This window comes from Diaporthe amygdali (assembly GCF_026229845.1).
Source record: "Diaporthe amygdali strain CAA958 chromosome Unknown NODE_5_length_1802954_cov_64_987939, whole genome shotgun sequence".
In the NCBI taxonomy this organism is placed as follows: Eukaryota; Fungi; Ascomycota; class Sordariomycetes; order Diaporthales; family Diaporthaceae; genus Diaporthe; species Diaporthe amygdali.
In genome coordinates, this window is record NW_026517025.1 from 803,986 (window position 1) to 819,991 (window position 16,006).

Consider the following 16,006-nt stretch of genomic DNA (forward strand, 5'->3'; position numbering starts at 1 on the left):
CACTGGTCTGGTCACTGTCGTGGAATTGACGATAGATGGGACAATTCAGCATACCAGGGGCCAGACAACTAATGTGTTGACACCTGTCTACAAGGAGTCACAGAGTACACTTAGAGAAATACACCCCTGGTTTACACATGCGTATTTTTTTTGGACATGTCGAATTAAGTGCAATACTTTGTGGACTTCTCTCACTGAAGTTCAGGGCCAGCCGTGGGCAATGGGATGCCAGGCCGAGCAGGCAGCTCCACAGACACCTCTGTGACCAAGTCCTGTTTTTTTGCTGGCACATTGCCACTGCAATACACATGTGGAGGCCCACTAATCGGTAATCGGCTGTGTAGCTAAGCTTCATAATATCTGAGTCCTACTGCTGCCACAGTCGCGGCTCTCCCTTACTTACTTTTACGGTCGCCGTTGCTGGCAGTTTGTTGCAGGCTCGCCCCGTTACCTAAGATGGCTCAGCGGTGCCTAGTGTTGGCCAAAACATAGAGTTACATCGTTTGCTCGTATTAATACACAAGGTATATGAATAGGGTACAGTACGGTATCGCTCAGGTACTTCCGAGACTTGCGAAATTGTAAGCGACAAACGCGCGCTAAACCATGGCGCGGGGTCTCCATTCAATGTTTCTCATCTCCACGACACCTTCATGATCTTCCACAAGCTCAATCCAGATTCTCTGTTGCCTTTCTTCGTACTCCGAATCATTTTTAGATTCTCTCCCTTCAATTCCTGTCTCAGTCCATCTGATTGTGCTACGGCTCGATTTGCGGCTTGATTTACCCTCCTTTTCGCATCTTTTCCATCCAGTGGTGACCTCTTTTCTATCTTGCACCATCTTTTGCCTTCCTATCAACATCCAAGCTGGTGAGGTCGCTGTGCAACTTGGGAAACCACAGCTCGTCCGTCTCAGCCTCAAGTGTCGACTCGAGGTATGCCGCAACCAGCGGGTGCAGACCCACACCAACGGCCTCGCGCACCCATGCCGTCAGGTCAAGCGACCGGAATTCGTAGCCCGTCTCGTGCTGCATCTGCGTCTTTGCCTCGTCGATGGGGATGACGAGCTCTCCGCTAAGATGTACAAAGCCGACATCCTTGGCTGCAGTTGAATCTGACACATGCTCGCCGATCACACCGTGGACCAGGCCCCTGGCGACGCTCTCCACCGCGACAAAGTCAAACCAACCCCGCCATCCGCGCATCTCAGGCACTGCTCGCAGTCGCCTCGAGAACGTCACCACGTTGTGCATAATGTCCAAAGTTGGCGCGCCGTCACCAGTAATGCTGGAAGGCCGATAGATGCGCACGGGGATGCTGAGACCCTCGGCCGCCCGCTCCAAGAAGACCTCGCTCGCCCACTTGGATGCTACGTAGCCGTCCACCGGCGTGCCAGACGGAGAGGACGCCGCCAGGCTCACGGCGTCCACGTGCTTCTTGCCGGATAGTATTCCCACGCCTGCGGTCGAGACGAAATGCAGCGGGACATGGCGGCCGGGAGCCGTCATGCGCAGCCGGAGCCGGACGAGCTCCTGCGTGCTGCCCAGGTTCGGCGCCCGCAGGGTCGCGTACGGTTTCAAGAAGGACACGTCGGCGCCGTTGTGGATGATTGCGTCGGCATCGGCGAAGAGAAGACGGGCCTCGTCCTCGGCCAGGCCCAGGCGCGGCGAACGGAGGTCGCCAGCGTACAACACCGCCTTGGGGCAGTCGCGTTCGATGGCGCGGGCCGCGTCCGAGAAGGGGTTGCGCACTGCTATGCAGACAATCTGGATGACCTCGGGACGCGACTGCAGCTCGCGCACAATGTGGCGGCCCAAGAAACCCGTGGCGCCAGTCAGGATCACGACGAGTCCACCACGACGAGAGGGTCTTGCTCGGCTGACAGATCGGTTGGTGTTTACTGTGCGGCCTAGCTCGAGAATTGATTGAGGGACCGCCGTTTCCGCAACCCAATCTAAATTGTTGTTGTTGCTGTTGCTGCTGTTTGCGCCGTCCGCGACTCCTGGGGCTTTCAAAGCATGCCCTCCAGCGGACTGCTGCACAAAGTCTGCGAGGCTCTGGAGGGTGCTCATTCGAAAAAGTTCCGGAAGAGGGATACGGACGTGGAAGGCTTTGCTGATTTCCGCTTGCAGCCGTAGCAGGAGGAGTGAGTTACCACCCGCCGAAAAGAAGTTGGACGAGCGGGTGATTTTGGCGTCGTCACGTTCCAGGACAGTCTCCCAGATTTGCCTGAGTCGGCGCTCCGTTGGCGTGAGCTCGTCTGAGTCTTCGGACTGCTGCGAAGCCCTCGTCGGCAGCGGCAGGTCTTGAAGAGCTCTTCTGTCGAGCTTACCGCTCGCGTTGGTGGGGAGGGCCTTTAGAGCGATGGCTTGGGCAGGGCGCATGTACAGCGGGAGAGGAAGCTGCGTCAGAAGACGTTCAAGATATTGCTCGACAGTAACGGGCTCCTTTTTGGTGCTGAATACGACGTAGGCCACAAGGAATTGGGCCTGGTCTTCACCGCGAACCACAACAACTGCCTGAGAGAGGATGCCCCCGGCCGTGTCAAGGATCGAGTTGGCCACCTCGTCAAGCTCGATACGGATGCCGCGCAATTTGATCTGTGAGTCCTGGTCTACACGTCCAAGGTAGAGTAGCGACCCGTCAGCTGCCATGCGTGCCATATCACCAGTAGTGTACCAGATGTCGGTGGCTACAGGCACTCCGACTGATGGCATGGAGATGGCAGCAGCAGGCCGGAACTTCTGTGCTGTGAGGGCAGGCTGACCCAGGTAGCCAAGGCTGACTGCTGGGCCTTGCACGGCGAGCTGACCGGAGCATCCAGCCGGCACTGGCAGCATATTCTCATCGACCACACATACATTATATCCAGGCAGGGCTTTCCCGATGGCCACTGACGGCTCGCTGTCTAAGCTCGGGTCACGGTAGTCCACAAGTCCGATATTAGACGCGACCGAGATCTCTGTAGGACCTGCATTTACATTCCGTTAGCATCCAAGGGGTCAAACGTCAAGTTGCGACAAGGCACATGGCAGGGGGCTCACCATAAGCATTCCACACTCCCAGGCGTTCCAGACTCAATGCTCGGAATCCAATCCTGAGCCTCGGTGGAAAAGCCTCACCACCACACATGGCGACCTTCCAAGATTCACACTGGCTCAGGTCGTCCGAGCCGTACTGCATGAGCATTGTGTATTCCGATGGCGACATTAAGGTCAACGTAACAGCTTCCTTGCGCATCAGATGCGCCATGGTGCCCATCTCTCCCCGGTTGCTAGAGATGACGAGCCGGCCGCCGTTGGCCAAGGCGTAAAAGATCTGCGCAAGTGATGCGTCGTAGCCAAGCGCGCTCTGCTGTAGCACCGTCTCCCGTCTGAGACCCATGGTGGCGGTTGCGGCGGTCACGTGCGCCAGCATGTTCCTATGAGTGAGCATGATACCTTTGGGCTTGCCTGTGGAGCCGCTAGTGAACATGATAAAGGCGAGCTTGCTAGGTGAGGACTTGTCTGTCGTCTTGGTCGTCTTGACTTCTTCATCCTGGGGCCGGACGGTAGAAGAAGAATCCAGAAGCTCGACCGTCGTTAATGCTCCTGCTACCAGAGTAGGCACACGGGATGCAGTCTCCTGGTCGTGAATGATGACACGAGCGCCTGACTCTGCCACAATGGCCGCCAACCTTTCGTCCGAGTTCCGCTCGTCGAGCGGCACGTAGACTGCCCCGACACGGAGAATAGCCAGCAGTGAGAAGACCGTGTTCGCCGACAATTGCCCAAAGAGACCGACTCGCGTGCCATCTGTGACGCCTTTTCCCTCCAGGGCGATGGCTATCTCATCGACTCGCAGCTCCATTTCATGGTACGTAAATGAGCCTGAGGCATCTGTGATGGCGATATCGTTCTTGAAATGGTTGGCCATCTGCTCTATCCGTGCGGGGAGGGTGCGAGGTCCCATGGGAACGGAAAGGTGCGAACCGGCACCGAGCTGGACAGCATGCTTGGTAAGAGTCTCCGAGTAGCGGGCAGGCTCGGTGATGTTGGCCAGTGGCAAATTCGAAAAGGTTTCGAGGAAGTGGATATACGTGGCGATGAAGACGTCCGCTGCGGCCTGGTCGTACAGATAATTCTGCATGGAGAGCGTTAAGCCACCTCTACCGCCCTTCTCATCGATGGTGAGGATGAAGTCGAAGGGATGGCGAGCATCCGTATATGCCAGATACTCCAATTGAATATCGTCCCCGACCGTCTCCTGGGCCAAGGCACCCATGCGGTAATTGACTAGAACCTGGAACAGCGGCATATGAGAAACTGAGTTCTCTACACCAACATCCTCGAGGATGACATCCAACGGGACCCCGGAGTTGCCCAGCGCCGAGTAGATGGCGGTGCGTGTATGCTGGAACCGGTCGCGGAAAGTCTCGTTCTCGTCGAGGTGGAACCACAGCGGCAGCGAGTCGAGAAGCAGGCCGATGGTCTTCATGAATGCCGGGTCTGAACGGTTCGCATCAGTGATACCGATGCACACGTTGTCGATACCCAGCAGCCGGTGCATCATCACCTGCAACGCGGCGACATAGAAATGGAAAGAGGTGCCCTGGTGCTCGGTGCTCACGGCCTTGATGCGCTGCACCAGTGCCGGGTCCAGCTCGAGTTGGAACTCCTTGGCTTCGTAGTGCTGCAACGACCTGCGCGTCTTGACCATAGCGAAGGGGAAGAGCGGGATTGTCGAGGGAAGCTGGGAGAATGTATCTCTCCAGAAAGCCCGTTTCTTCTGCAAGGCAGGGAGGTTCAGCTCGGCGCGCTGCTTAACGGCAAAGTCTATGTAGTCGGCCGCCGGAAGCGCAGGTTTGGTGGTAGGCTTGATGTAGAAGTGCTCGACTTCCTGGAGGAACTGCTGCCAGCTCACGCCATCGAGAATGATGTGGTGATAACCAAAGATGATGGTGTGATACTCGGAATCGTGGCTAAGAAGGGTGGCAATGAGGGTACCGGCGTTTTCCAAGTCGTATATGTGGCCTGCGATGAGTTGAGTCTCGATTGCCACGTCACCGTCATCTTCAGCTTCGTCCACCTTCTTCAACTGGAAGGGAGACGTGAAGCAAACAGCCTGCGTGGGCTCGCCGGTCGAGAGATCAGTGTAGAAGCAGGTTCTGAGAACTTGATGCTTTTGAATAACTGAGTGGATGGCATCCTCGTATCGTTGTACATCTAGAGGGCCCCGAAGGCGATAGGACGTCGTGCAATTATAGGTGGTCTTATCCTCCAGAAGGAGGAAGGGGAACCACATTCTGGCTTGGGAGTAGGACATGAGGGAGATCTGATCATAAGTCGCGTCCGGCTGATTGTTTCCAGACGCAGTGGGTACCGCATGGGGCGAGTCGAAGAGACTGGATCCGCCTGTGTTGATGTCTGAGGAGCTGATGGTGTCGTCTACAGAGCCAATACCTGCGTCGCTGGCTTCTGCCTGTTCCTCCAGCGCCGTTCTCTCTTCCATGATCTCTTTAGCAGTCTCCTCGCAGACCGTCGCTACAGAGTCACCGCCCAATATCTTGAGAACAGGCACGTCCTTTTCCACCTCCTTGAGAAACCACGCTCGGATCTCGACTGCAACCAGGGAATCCACACCGAGGTCGATGATGGGGGCATCCTTGTTGATACTACCGCCGGGCAGGCGGAGCATCGACTCGAGCTGAGCAGCAAAGGCCTCTTGGAGGGCTGCTGAGATCTGCTCCTGGGTCTGGCTGTCCTGGATGAGCCCCCTCACGCTCTGAAGCGCGTCGCCGGACCCACTTGAAGCTGCGAGTTCTCCATTGGCGTCTATCGTGTGGTGTGAGAGGCGCGGATCCGAGTGCCAAGGCAGCTCGTTGTCTCCGTGCGGATTGAAGCGCTGCAGACCAGTAGAGAGCTGCGATGAGACAGAGCCAGAGCCGACACGGCCTGCCACTACGGCCTCAACAAACATGTGGTGAATATCGTGCTCGGAGATGGGCCGGTAACCTTGTCGTCGGAGATTCTTGTAGATTTCGCTGCCTTCGACGCGGTTGATGTAGCCAATGCCGACGAGCATGCCGATATCCAGAACAGAGGCGGCTAGGCCACGTTTTCGTCGCTGAGCTGCAAGACCTGCCATGTACAAATTGGCTCCAGTGTAGTTTGATTGGCCCGAGTTGCCACCGATGGCGGTAAGAGACGAGAACATGATGAAGAAATCCGGCTCGGGATCCGAGAATGCGACGTCGAGGTTGTGTGACCCGGCTACCTTTGGCTGTAGGACCTTCTGGAGGTTCTCGACCGTCATATCAGCAAATAACCCGTCTGCCAGAATCATGGCCCCATTGATAACGCCACCGATTGGAGGGAGCACGCTGGCGAGGTTTTCCTTCATTCGTCTCACAGCGGAGAGGTCGGTCACGTCCAGGGCTTCCAGGCGAATAGTTGCGCCCATGGCTTGAACGTCAGCAGCCCAATTCTTGGCCGTGCCTGGGTTACGACTGGCCACAACAATATACCGCGCGCCGTTTTCCACCATGAATCTAGACAGACTCTGCCCAAGGTCTCCCGTCAAGCCTACCAGGAGGTATGTTTTCGAGGGGCTTAGGATGGTCGAGGCCTCGATCTGACGGATCCGCTGGACCAGGGGTCTCTGCGCATCTGTGATCCAATCTACCGCTCCAAAATATGGCTGTGTGCCTTGTCCAACCACTCGATGGACTGTGACAGCTGGGGCCGTTTCATGCAGGTGCGCCGCAGCTTTCGTGAGGAGATCTTGCGCATCGGAGATGGCTTCCGCGACGCAATGTTCCGCCTCACTTCGTGTGTCCACCTGACCCATGAGTTGGACCAGTGATCCCTTAGGAGCTAGAAGTGAACGGTGGGATAGTTTAGCTGCGAGCGACGATGCTGACGTCGGGCCAAGGGTGAAGTCGACGAGCGTACCAGCCTCGGTGGGCAAGGTGTCTTGTAACCTCCGTAGTGTGGACCTAGGATGGATGAGGATGAAGCGCTCATCTGAAGCCGCCTTCTTCTGGTCTATGGTGGTGTGGTAAATAGGATGTTCGTGTTCTTGGCCGCGCTGCGCACATTCCAACAGAGAGGCAAAAGATCCGTCTGCCTCATGCGTAGCCGTTGGTCCAGGCTGGCTAAGGCTCATAAGTCGTCGAGCGAGAAGGGTCCTGACTAGGAGAGGAACGAGTCGGTCTTCGTTGACAGCAAGGGATGGCTGGATCTCGTGCAGCCAGGCAGCTGATACCGACATCCACGAGGAACTTCTGGGCGAAGTGACGATAACTTTTCGCCCAGCGGGTGTAATTCCAACGCCGACGAACAGGAACGTCTCCTCGTCAAACGAGACGGCCCAGGCACTGGTATACAGCATCCGGACAACGACTGTATCTTCGGCGCCGAGGTCCACGGCAACTAGGTCCTCGGGTCGTCCTCTGTTTCTGGCGCTGTACACCAGCTCGCCAGCTTCTTTCTCGACAATAAGATCTACAACAGTTTTCTCGGTATTTACCTTTCTATTGATGACGCGACGTGTCGAGTTCAGCCTGTCGTTCGAGTCCTGAATGGGAAGCAGCCGGGGGATGAAGGTGCGACCTCGTTCGAGGAATAGTTCCGACTCAACGGTCCACAGCGTATCCGGCGGTCCCTGCTCGAAAGTGAAGGCCAGGCGAAGAAAGGCTGCGGCTACGGCATCTTCAATTCCAGCCAGCGTGTCGACGTCAAGGAACTGCAACTGCATTTTTGGGGTCTCACCCTTGACGGTACGCAACATGCCTACTGAGGCAGTATGATAGGGCTGATCTGCGCGAGAGCCGCTGGTGAGCCACAGTACGTAACGGCCGGGACTGAAGAGCACCTGGAGTGCCGCAAGCTTGGAATCGGTCATAGTCTGCAGGACAGGCTCGTCCAGGTCCGCCAGGATGACGGCGGCCCTCAGGCCCCTGAGATCTTCCGCACTGGCTTCCTCGAGGGAGCGTGCTGATGTCACATTGCACTCGGACGTCGCAAGGAGCCCTTGCAATCTATCCCGGATGCATTCAGTCTCCGGCCGTTTACCGCCGACAATGAGAACGGTGCCCTGGACGCCTGATAGAGAAACGTTGTCGAGAGGTGAGCGGAGGAAGTCTGTCTCTTCACTCACGGCCTGGCTTACGACTAATGACATTCCGGCGCGGGGTGTGGTGTACTCGTGTAGCGATGGTCCAAAGCCGCAGTCCCGGGAGGTCTGTGGAGAGAGTTTCGCTGGAAGCATCTCATTCTGGATCATCACGTTGTTGGTCTTGGCGGTGTTGTTTAGGGAGTGCAAGATCTTTTCGCGTAGGAACTGACCCTGGGCCTGCACCGTGATAAGGAAACCTCCCGACCTGACAAGCTGACGCATGTCCCGCACCACGTCCTCACCGATGCCCTGTGAGACGATGATAAGATCGTATGTATTCATCGCGTAGTCTTGCTCGGAGAAGGACTTGTCATTGGCATGTAGGACAGCGCGGAATTTATGCGGCTGTGGGCCGTTGCTCAATCCTTGGGTCAGGGATGGGGGCGAAACGTGCTCTGGGTGTGCATACGTATACGAGCTTGCAGCGGCAGCGAGCCCGGCCCAGATGCTCTGCGTAAGTGACGTTGCTGAGCCGCCTAGATTAATTTCGAGGACGGCAATGGCCGGGAAGCGGTGGCTGATCTGGTCGACGACGTGCGTGAGACGACGGTGCAACAGTGACATGTCGAGGCTGTCTTGCAGAATTTCCTGGATGAGGCCAGGGACCAAAGAAGGAAAGGATCCTCCAAGGGCTCGCAAAAGCTCTAGATGCTGTCTGTATGGGTTCGAGGCAATTAACTGGTTCATAGCTCCCTCTTCCTCTTTGTCCGCATCAGCAGCGAGAGAGACTCGACTACAAAGTTCGGCTAACTCAGCGTCCATAGTTACGCCTGCGTCTAGGAACGACACAGAAAAGTGGTCCCAAGGGTCGGGCTTGTAAATGGTCTGCAGATACATCTCGCGGTCATGCTCTGCCGTGGTATTGGCGAAGGACGAGACCACGAGGCCCTCGATTTGAATCTCGATACAGCCACGGGAATTGGAAATATCGATATCGACCGAAAAGCTGGCTTGGGCATTATGGCTGGTGGGAGTAAACCGTGTAATGTTCGCCTCGACATCAACGATGCGGGTCTCACGGTCGTCATCTTCAGTGACCGGGGCCACATCGCACAGGACTGGGTTGAAGCACAGTCTGTCGATGGTCTGCGGGAGGAAGGACGTCCACAGTGCACCATCGCCTGGGGCAGAAAAGGCGGCAAATGCCGCCTGGAAGGAGGAGTCCAGGAGGGCAGGGCGGACTGGCAAAACCGATGTGTCTTCGGGATGAGGCTTCTGCAGCTGGGCCGTGGCGAAATTCATGCGCCGTTGCAACGCCTGCACCGACCGGAAGGGCCCAGTGTATCCCAATCCTATTTCCTTGACAGCGTCATAGAACTCGTCCACGTCCACATTGGTTAAGAGGTCTTGGTGTCTTATTGCCTGGGTAGACCGACTTGGAAGTGCCCCCTCAGACGGCGTGCCTAGGTGTATCACAATAGTACCGCTGACAGCGTGCTTAGCAGGGCGACTTCCATCCACCGGGTTCCAGTCGAGGATAAAGTGGGCGACTACCGAGCCAGCTTGTTTGTGCCGTGTGTCCCGTTGCAACGAAAACAATGTCTCGACGCCTTGGGAGTCGTCGGGCATGGTGATGGCGCTGGTGATGACAAGGTCACGCACCTCGAACATTGACACGTCCGCATCCATATCGACAGCCAAAGCACGAGCAGCATCCAGCGCCATCACGCAGTAAGCTGCCGCAGGCACGATAATCTGGCCCTGGAAGCGGTGGTGAACCAGCCAAGGCAACATGACGGGCTGCAGGATATTCCGCCAGCGGAAACCCGACTCGGAGTCGTCGAGGGTACGAACTCCGAGCAGCTCGTGCGGAGCAGACGGTCGTTGGACGTACTGCCTCATGACGCGTGGCTCTCGGTAATGCATGACCGAGTGGTCCCACGGGTACGGTGGGAGGTCCTTGATGATGCTATAGGAACCAGGGGACACTGGCAAGCCGAGCGCCGCTGCATAGCCGTTCAAGTCAACGGCTGTCGTTCCCAAAGTGCACCACAGCATGCCCAGCGCCTCAGATAAGGCAGAGAGATCACTCTTTCCCCTAGAGAGTACTCCCACATAGGGAATCACTTTCCCTATCACATCCTGCATCGTCTGCGTTGCCGGTCCCTTGAGGGCTGGATGTGGGCCGATTTCGAGGGCGGCATCGAAAGGCCCATGCTCAGCCAGTGCGCGGGTCAGTGCCTCTGTGAACAGGACTGGCTGGACCATGTTGTCTCTCCAATACCGACCTGCGAGCTCCTTCGTGGTGGGGCTACCAGCCGGTCCATAAACACTACTCACCCAGGAGCAGGATTTGCTCGGCATTCTGCCTCGGATGTTACACGCTGCCAAAGACTCCAGATACGGAGCCGCGCACCGATCCATGTGATGCGAGTGATACGCCGTATCAACCTGCAGAAGCCTGTTGAACTTTTTGGTCTCGTCCAGACGCTCCTTTGCTCTCTGAATGGCATCCAGGTCGCCGCTGAGCGTCACGCTCGCTGGCGCGTTGCTCGCTGCCACATAGACCTTGCCCACGAGATCGTCATCACTGCAAAGGTTCAGCGCATCCTCAACACCCATACCAGCGGCCATCATACCACCTTTACAACTATCAGCCCCAGCGCCACCCGCCAGCTTGGCATGAAAGCCACGGTAGTAGGCAAGGAGAATGGCCTCGCGGGCGTCCACCGCGCCCGATGCATATGCAGCGCCGATCTCACCTGAGGAATGACCAACTACTGCGCTAAGCCGGACGCCGGACGCGTTCAAAAGGTCTACAAGTCCGACTTGAACGGCTGTACAGAGAGGTTGTGAGAGTGCGGCCTGACCGAGGCGGGATTCTTGTGCTGGCGCAGCGAGCTCGTCGATAAGCGACCAGGAAGGAGGGTCAGCGCAGCTTTTGAGAACCTGGTCCAGATTCAAAAGCGAGTCTCGGAATACCGGCGATGAATCCATCAACTCCTTGCCCATGGTCGCCCACTGGGCACCCTGACCAGTAAAGACGCCGAGTATCTTATGTCGGCGGGCGTCCTTGGTGCGCACGCTCAGCTCAGCACCGGATTTCGACTTGACAGTCTCGAGTTTGGCTTCCATCGCCAGAAGTAGACCCTCGCGCGAAGACGCGGGAAATGCTACCTTGTGTGGCAAGGTGGATCGGCCAAGAGCGAGTGTGCAGGCCAGGTCGACTAGATCTATGTCCGGGTTGGCTCTGATGTACTCTAGGTAATCCTCGACCCTCTTTACTAATGCGTGTTCGGTATTTGCGCAGATCAAAAACGGCAACCCGAGCGATGAGTTGTGCTTATTTTCCAACCGGCGTTGTGTGCTTGGCTGTTCTGAGAAAATGTTTCGGCCGTGGATTCCCGGCTCATATCGCTCCAAAATGGCATGAGCGTTTGTTCCTGTTCTTGTCAGCGCTCATATCCACAGAGTCAACAGAAAATGAGTGATATATATACCCCCAAAGCCGAAGGAATTAACACTCGCCCGAAGTGGCTGCCCTGGCGGGGCTTTAGGCCAGGGCGTGAGTGCCACTGGCACTTTGAGACGGGCAGAAAACGGAGCAACGCTCGGGTTTAGAGTCACCAAGTGTTGATTTGGAGGGATGAGACGGTTCTTGAGACCCAACATCGCCTTCAACACCCCTGCTACACCTGCAGCACCTTCGGTGTGCCCGATCACTGTCTTGATGGACCCTACGGTAAGCTGCTGCTGCTCCTGTGCCGATGGACTCATATGCATAGTCTCGCTCTCGGAGCCTGGAGGTGAACCGAAGAAGGCTGTATGGATAGCCTCAGCCTCTCGAGGGTCGCCAGCCTGCGTGCCAGTGCCGTGTGCCTCAAAGTACTGACATCTATGTAGAGGATCGCGCGGGTCGAGGCCAGAGCGGTTGTATGTGTCTTTGATCAGAGCTGCTTGGGCTTCCGGAGATGGCATGGTGATGCCCTTGGACCGTCCATCAGAGTTGACGCCTGTCTCGCGAATTACACACTCGATTTGGTCGCCATCAGCCAACGCTTGGGAGAGCGTCTTGAGAAAAAAGACACCGACGCCCTCTCCCTATTCGTATCGCAAAGGTTAGTATTCTAATTTTATTGAAATAACTTCAGATTGACCCCCCCCCCCCCGGGCAAGGAAATGAAAAGAATAGTAGACACAAGGCACAATTCGACATACCCGGGCATATCCGTTTGCGGAGGCGTCCCACATCTTGGACTTTCCCTCCGGCGACAGCATATGCAAGCTGGCTTCGATTATAAATGCCTCCGGCGCCAGCATGATGTTTGCGCCGGCCACACAGGCGATGGTGCTCTCACCAATGCGAAGGCTCTGCACGGCCTGATGCATGGCCACCAGGCTGGATGAACATGCCGTATCGATCGTCACTGCAGTACTTAGAATTAGCCACCGATTCACTCAAAAGCTCTTTTAAAAATAAGGTCGAAGTTGGCCACCCTTTTCCAAGAGTTTGTCTTCAAGACTACAGCCCTAACAGAGGCTTTCAATCAAGCAGTATAACAGGCCACGGGATTGTCGGATGATTCTCCCTGAAGAATTAAAAAATGAACCCAAAAGCTGCTTACTGGAGGGGCCATTCCAATTGAAAAAGTAGGACACGCGATTCGAGATGATGGCTCGCGACGTGCCAGTGGCACTATACTGGCTTGCAGTTACCTCGTCTTTTGCGCACAGTGAGTCATAGTCGGCAGTCATGGTGCCGACGAAGACGCCGACCTTTTTGCCGGTGCACGACTGGATAGTGAGGCCCGCCGACTCCATGGCCTCATATACCACCTCGAGCAGGACTTTGCCCTGAGGGTCTATAGCCTCACACTCCTTGGGGGTGATGCTGAAGAAGGAGGCTGAACACAACTTCAGTGTCAGACTACTAGGGAAACCACTACGATCTTTGAATGTGATATGAATAAAAAGACATACCGTCGAATAGGCGAGGGTCCTCTTGGAACCAATAAGCATTAGGAGCGTTGGTTGTGCCATGGTGTTCGCCATTTTCGTGATAAAAGCCGTCGACGTTGTAACGGCTGGTTGGAGCCTTCTTGGATAGATCGTAGGGCTCTTTGAGAAGTGACCACAGCTTGGAGGGCGTGTTTGCGGTTCCGGGGTACCTGCAGCCGCTGCCAATGATGGCGATGGGCTCTGAGGTGGCCTGCACGTAGGCCATGTTACCTAGGTATGTATCCTTAGGTGGCTTCTTTGCCCTTGGAATTCATATGACAATAACTGACGAGAGAGCTAGCCAAGTCCAATATCATGGTCTGTAGCTATGAAATTGCAAGCACATCAAATATGTAGAAATTATCACCCGACTATACAAATATCTTTCTTGGTTGCTTGTAATTGCTGTCAGCCTCGCCCGTGGGGCCGAGACCTGTTCAGCTCCTCGCCACCGCCGAATGGATTACCCACATGTTGGTTCGGGTCTGACATGGTGCAGTCGATCCTTCAACGCCAAAGTCTAGACTCACGTTCGGCGATGGGTCAAGCTCTATCATCATTGCCGATAAGATGAACGAAATATCCAATTGTGCTATTTTATAAGCTTGGTAAGCGAGTCGCAGCTGCTGAAAGACAAAAGTAAAAGGATACTGTACTTGGTTGCTGTGGCTCGACGGGGATTGCCGATTGACTATTTCACCCTTTGTCTCGTTTCTACGGTTCACTCTCTCTCACTCTCATCTACCTCAATGTTGAATCTATCTGCTGCTGATTTCAATCTGATCTTTGCTACCTCGCCAATTCAGTCCATGATGACTAGCCGTGTACCAAGTTCCTCCATCCTAATGGCGAGGACTCCCTCCGAGTTGACCTATGCTGCTGCGGCAGTCATTGCTCTCCTCTTTTTTGCGTCCCGCGCATCTGCCTTTTTCTCGGAGCGCAGGTTCCGGATCGAAAACCACTGCAAATCCCCTCCTGCGTACCCACAGAAAGACCCTGTATTGGCTCTGGACCTGGTGTTCTCCGCCCTCAGTTCCTTTCGGGCAAAGAGGTTCCTCGATATGGTTACTGAGAGGCACACCAGAGTCGGGACTACGTACTCGGCTCGGTCCATGGGCCGTCGCTACATCTTCACTACGGATCCGGAGAACATAAAAACGGTCCTTTCTGTGCGCTTCAAGGATTATTGTCTAGGCGAGCGGTCTCCGATCATGGGACCTCTACTCGGCCGAGGCATCTTCGTGACCGATGGTGACGAATGGTCTCAGTCCCGCGCCGTGCTGCGGCCAAACTTCGTCAAGGACCAGGTCGCCGACCTGTCACTAGTGGACAAGCACATCGAAGACCTGCTGCGCCTGGTCCGCCCTCAGAATGGTACGACGGTCGACCTGGCGCCGCTATTCATGCGCTTCACCCTCGACTCCGCCACCGAGTTCCTCTTCAACCAGTCTACCAATACTCTTTGCAATCCGGGACCGCCCGAGCAGCGCTTCAGCGAGGCTTTCCAGATCTCACTTAACGAGATCGCGACTCTCTTCCGCCTCGGCCCATTCTGGCGCTTCCGCAGGACCGATCCGGCCGTCTTGGAGGCGCATAAGGTCTGCCGCGCCTACGTGGACCGTTTCGTGAATGACGCTGTAATTTTGGCAGCAGCGAAGAAGCCATCGCTCGAATTAGACAACCATGAAGACAACCAGGAGCAATCCAATGGTAGCCGCAACTACTTTCTCAAGGAGCTTGCCCAAACCACCACTGACAAGAATAAAATCCGCGACGAGCTACTCAACATTCTCATTGCCGGGCGTGACACGGCGGCGAGTTTGCTCTCCAGCCTGTTCCATGCACTGGCGCGGAACCCCGAGATGTGGGCCAAGGTTCGAAATGAAGTGAAGCAATTCAACGGCGAGCGGCCGCAGTATGAGCAGCTCCGGGATCTGAAATACTCGAAGCATTGTATCAATGAAAGTAAGTAGGCCTTTTTGTTCTGTCCTTTTCTTCCCCTGGGCGTGGTTGACAGTATCCTCTGACTCTCACCACAGCCCTCCGATTGTGGCCCCCGGTGCCGTCGAACATGCGGGTTGCCGTAACCGACACAGTGCTTCCCCGTGGAGGAGGCGTGAACGGCGAGGAACCAGTCCACGTTCCCAAAGGGTGTGCTATCACCTACACGGTCTATGCGATGCATCGGCGGCAGGACTTATTTGGGCCCGACGCTGATAAGTTCCGGCCTGAGAGATGGGAGGAGGGTCAGACGTATGGCTGGGTAAGTGGTTCTGCCTTCCAATTTTCCTAGAGGCCATGCTTTCGAAACCAACGTCAAATTGTTCTTTTGCTGACCCGATATGATATGTTTCCGTTTGCAGCAATATTTACCCTTCAACGGCGGTCCGCGTATCTGTCTCGGACAGCAGTACGCGCTAACAGAGGCTTTGATGGTTCTGACGCGTTTTGCGCAAGAGTTTGAGTTTATTGAGGCCAAAGACCCTAAACAGTGGACTGAATCATTGCATTTAACTGTCAGTCCTTTCAATGGCGTTCAGGTAGCGCTCACACCAGTCCGCCGGTAGTTTCAGCGGACCCGTCGGCTTTAGACCGCTTGAAAGTCATAGATGTGGTGCTGCTTTATGGTGATCAGATGATCTAGATGTTCCAATACGTCAAAGGGGCGATTTATATGCTTCACAATGTCAAAATGAATTGGATTGAGAAGAGTTTATGCCGAAATTGTGGTCTTGAAAACCGTGATTAATTACTCAAATGGAACCACCACAAATTTTGATGACCGGATAGCTTCTCGGAACGTTTTCGTGGGACAAAATTATAGATTAGTCACTATCTCAAGTTATCATGTCGTTAATATGTCTACGATAATCACTTCTGTCCACCTCTAAGCATGATAGGATTAAGTTT

At 55.4% G+C, this 16,006-nt stretch overlaps 2 protein-coding genes across 2 annotated transcripts; one reads left to right on the forward strand and one right to left on the reverse strand.

Annotated features, from left to right (window-relative positions):
- Window positions 1-828: 828 nt before the first annotated feature.
- J7T55_015400 (Nonribosomal peptide synthetase 14) lies at window positions 829-13,322 on the reverse strand (the record flags this gene model as incomplete). Its single annotated transcript, XM_053139633.1, has 7 exons — window positions 829-2,808; window positions 2,863-2,972; window positions 3,046-11,541; window positions 11,599-12,199; window positions 12,317-12,525; window positions 12,724-13,002; window positions 13,079-13,322. The coding sequence occupies 7 exons, from the start codon at window positions 13,320-13,322 to the stop codon at window positions 829-831; spliced, it is 11,919 nt and encodes a 3,972-aa protein (XP_052997126.1).
- Window positions 13,323-13,845: 523 nt separating this feature from the next.
- J7T55_015401 (cytochrome P450 of the CYP52 family) lies at window positions 13,846-15,663 on the forward strand (the record flags this gene model as incomplete). Its single annotated transcript, XM_053139634.1, has 3 exons — window positions 13,846-15,061; window positions 15,136-15,359; window positions 15,460-15,663. The coding sequence occupies 3 exons, from the start codon at window positions 13,846-13,848 to the stop codon at window positions 15,661-15,663; spliced, it is 1,644 nt and encodes a 547-aa protein (XP_052997127.1).
- Between the last annotated feature and the right edge of the window lie 343 nt (window positions 15,664-16,006).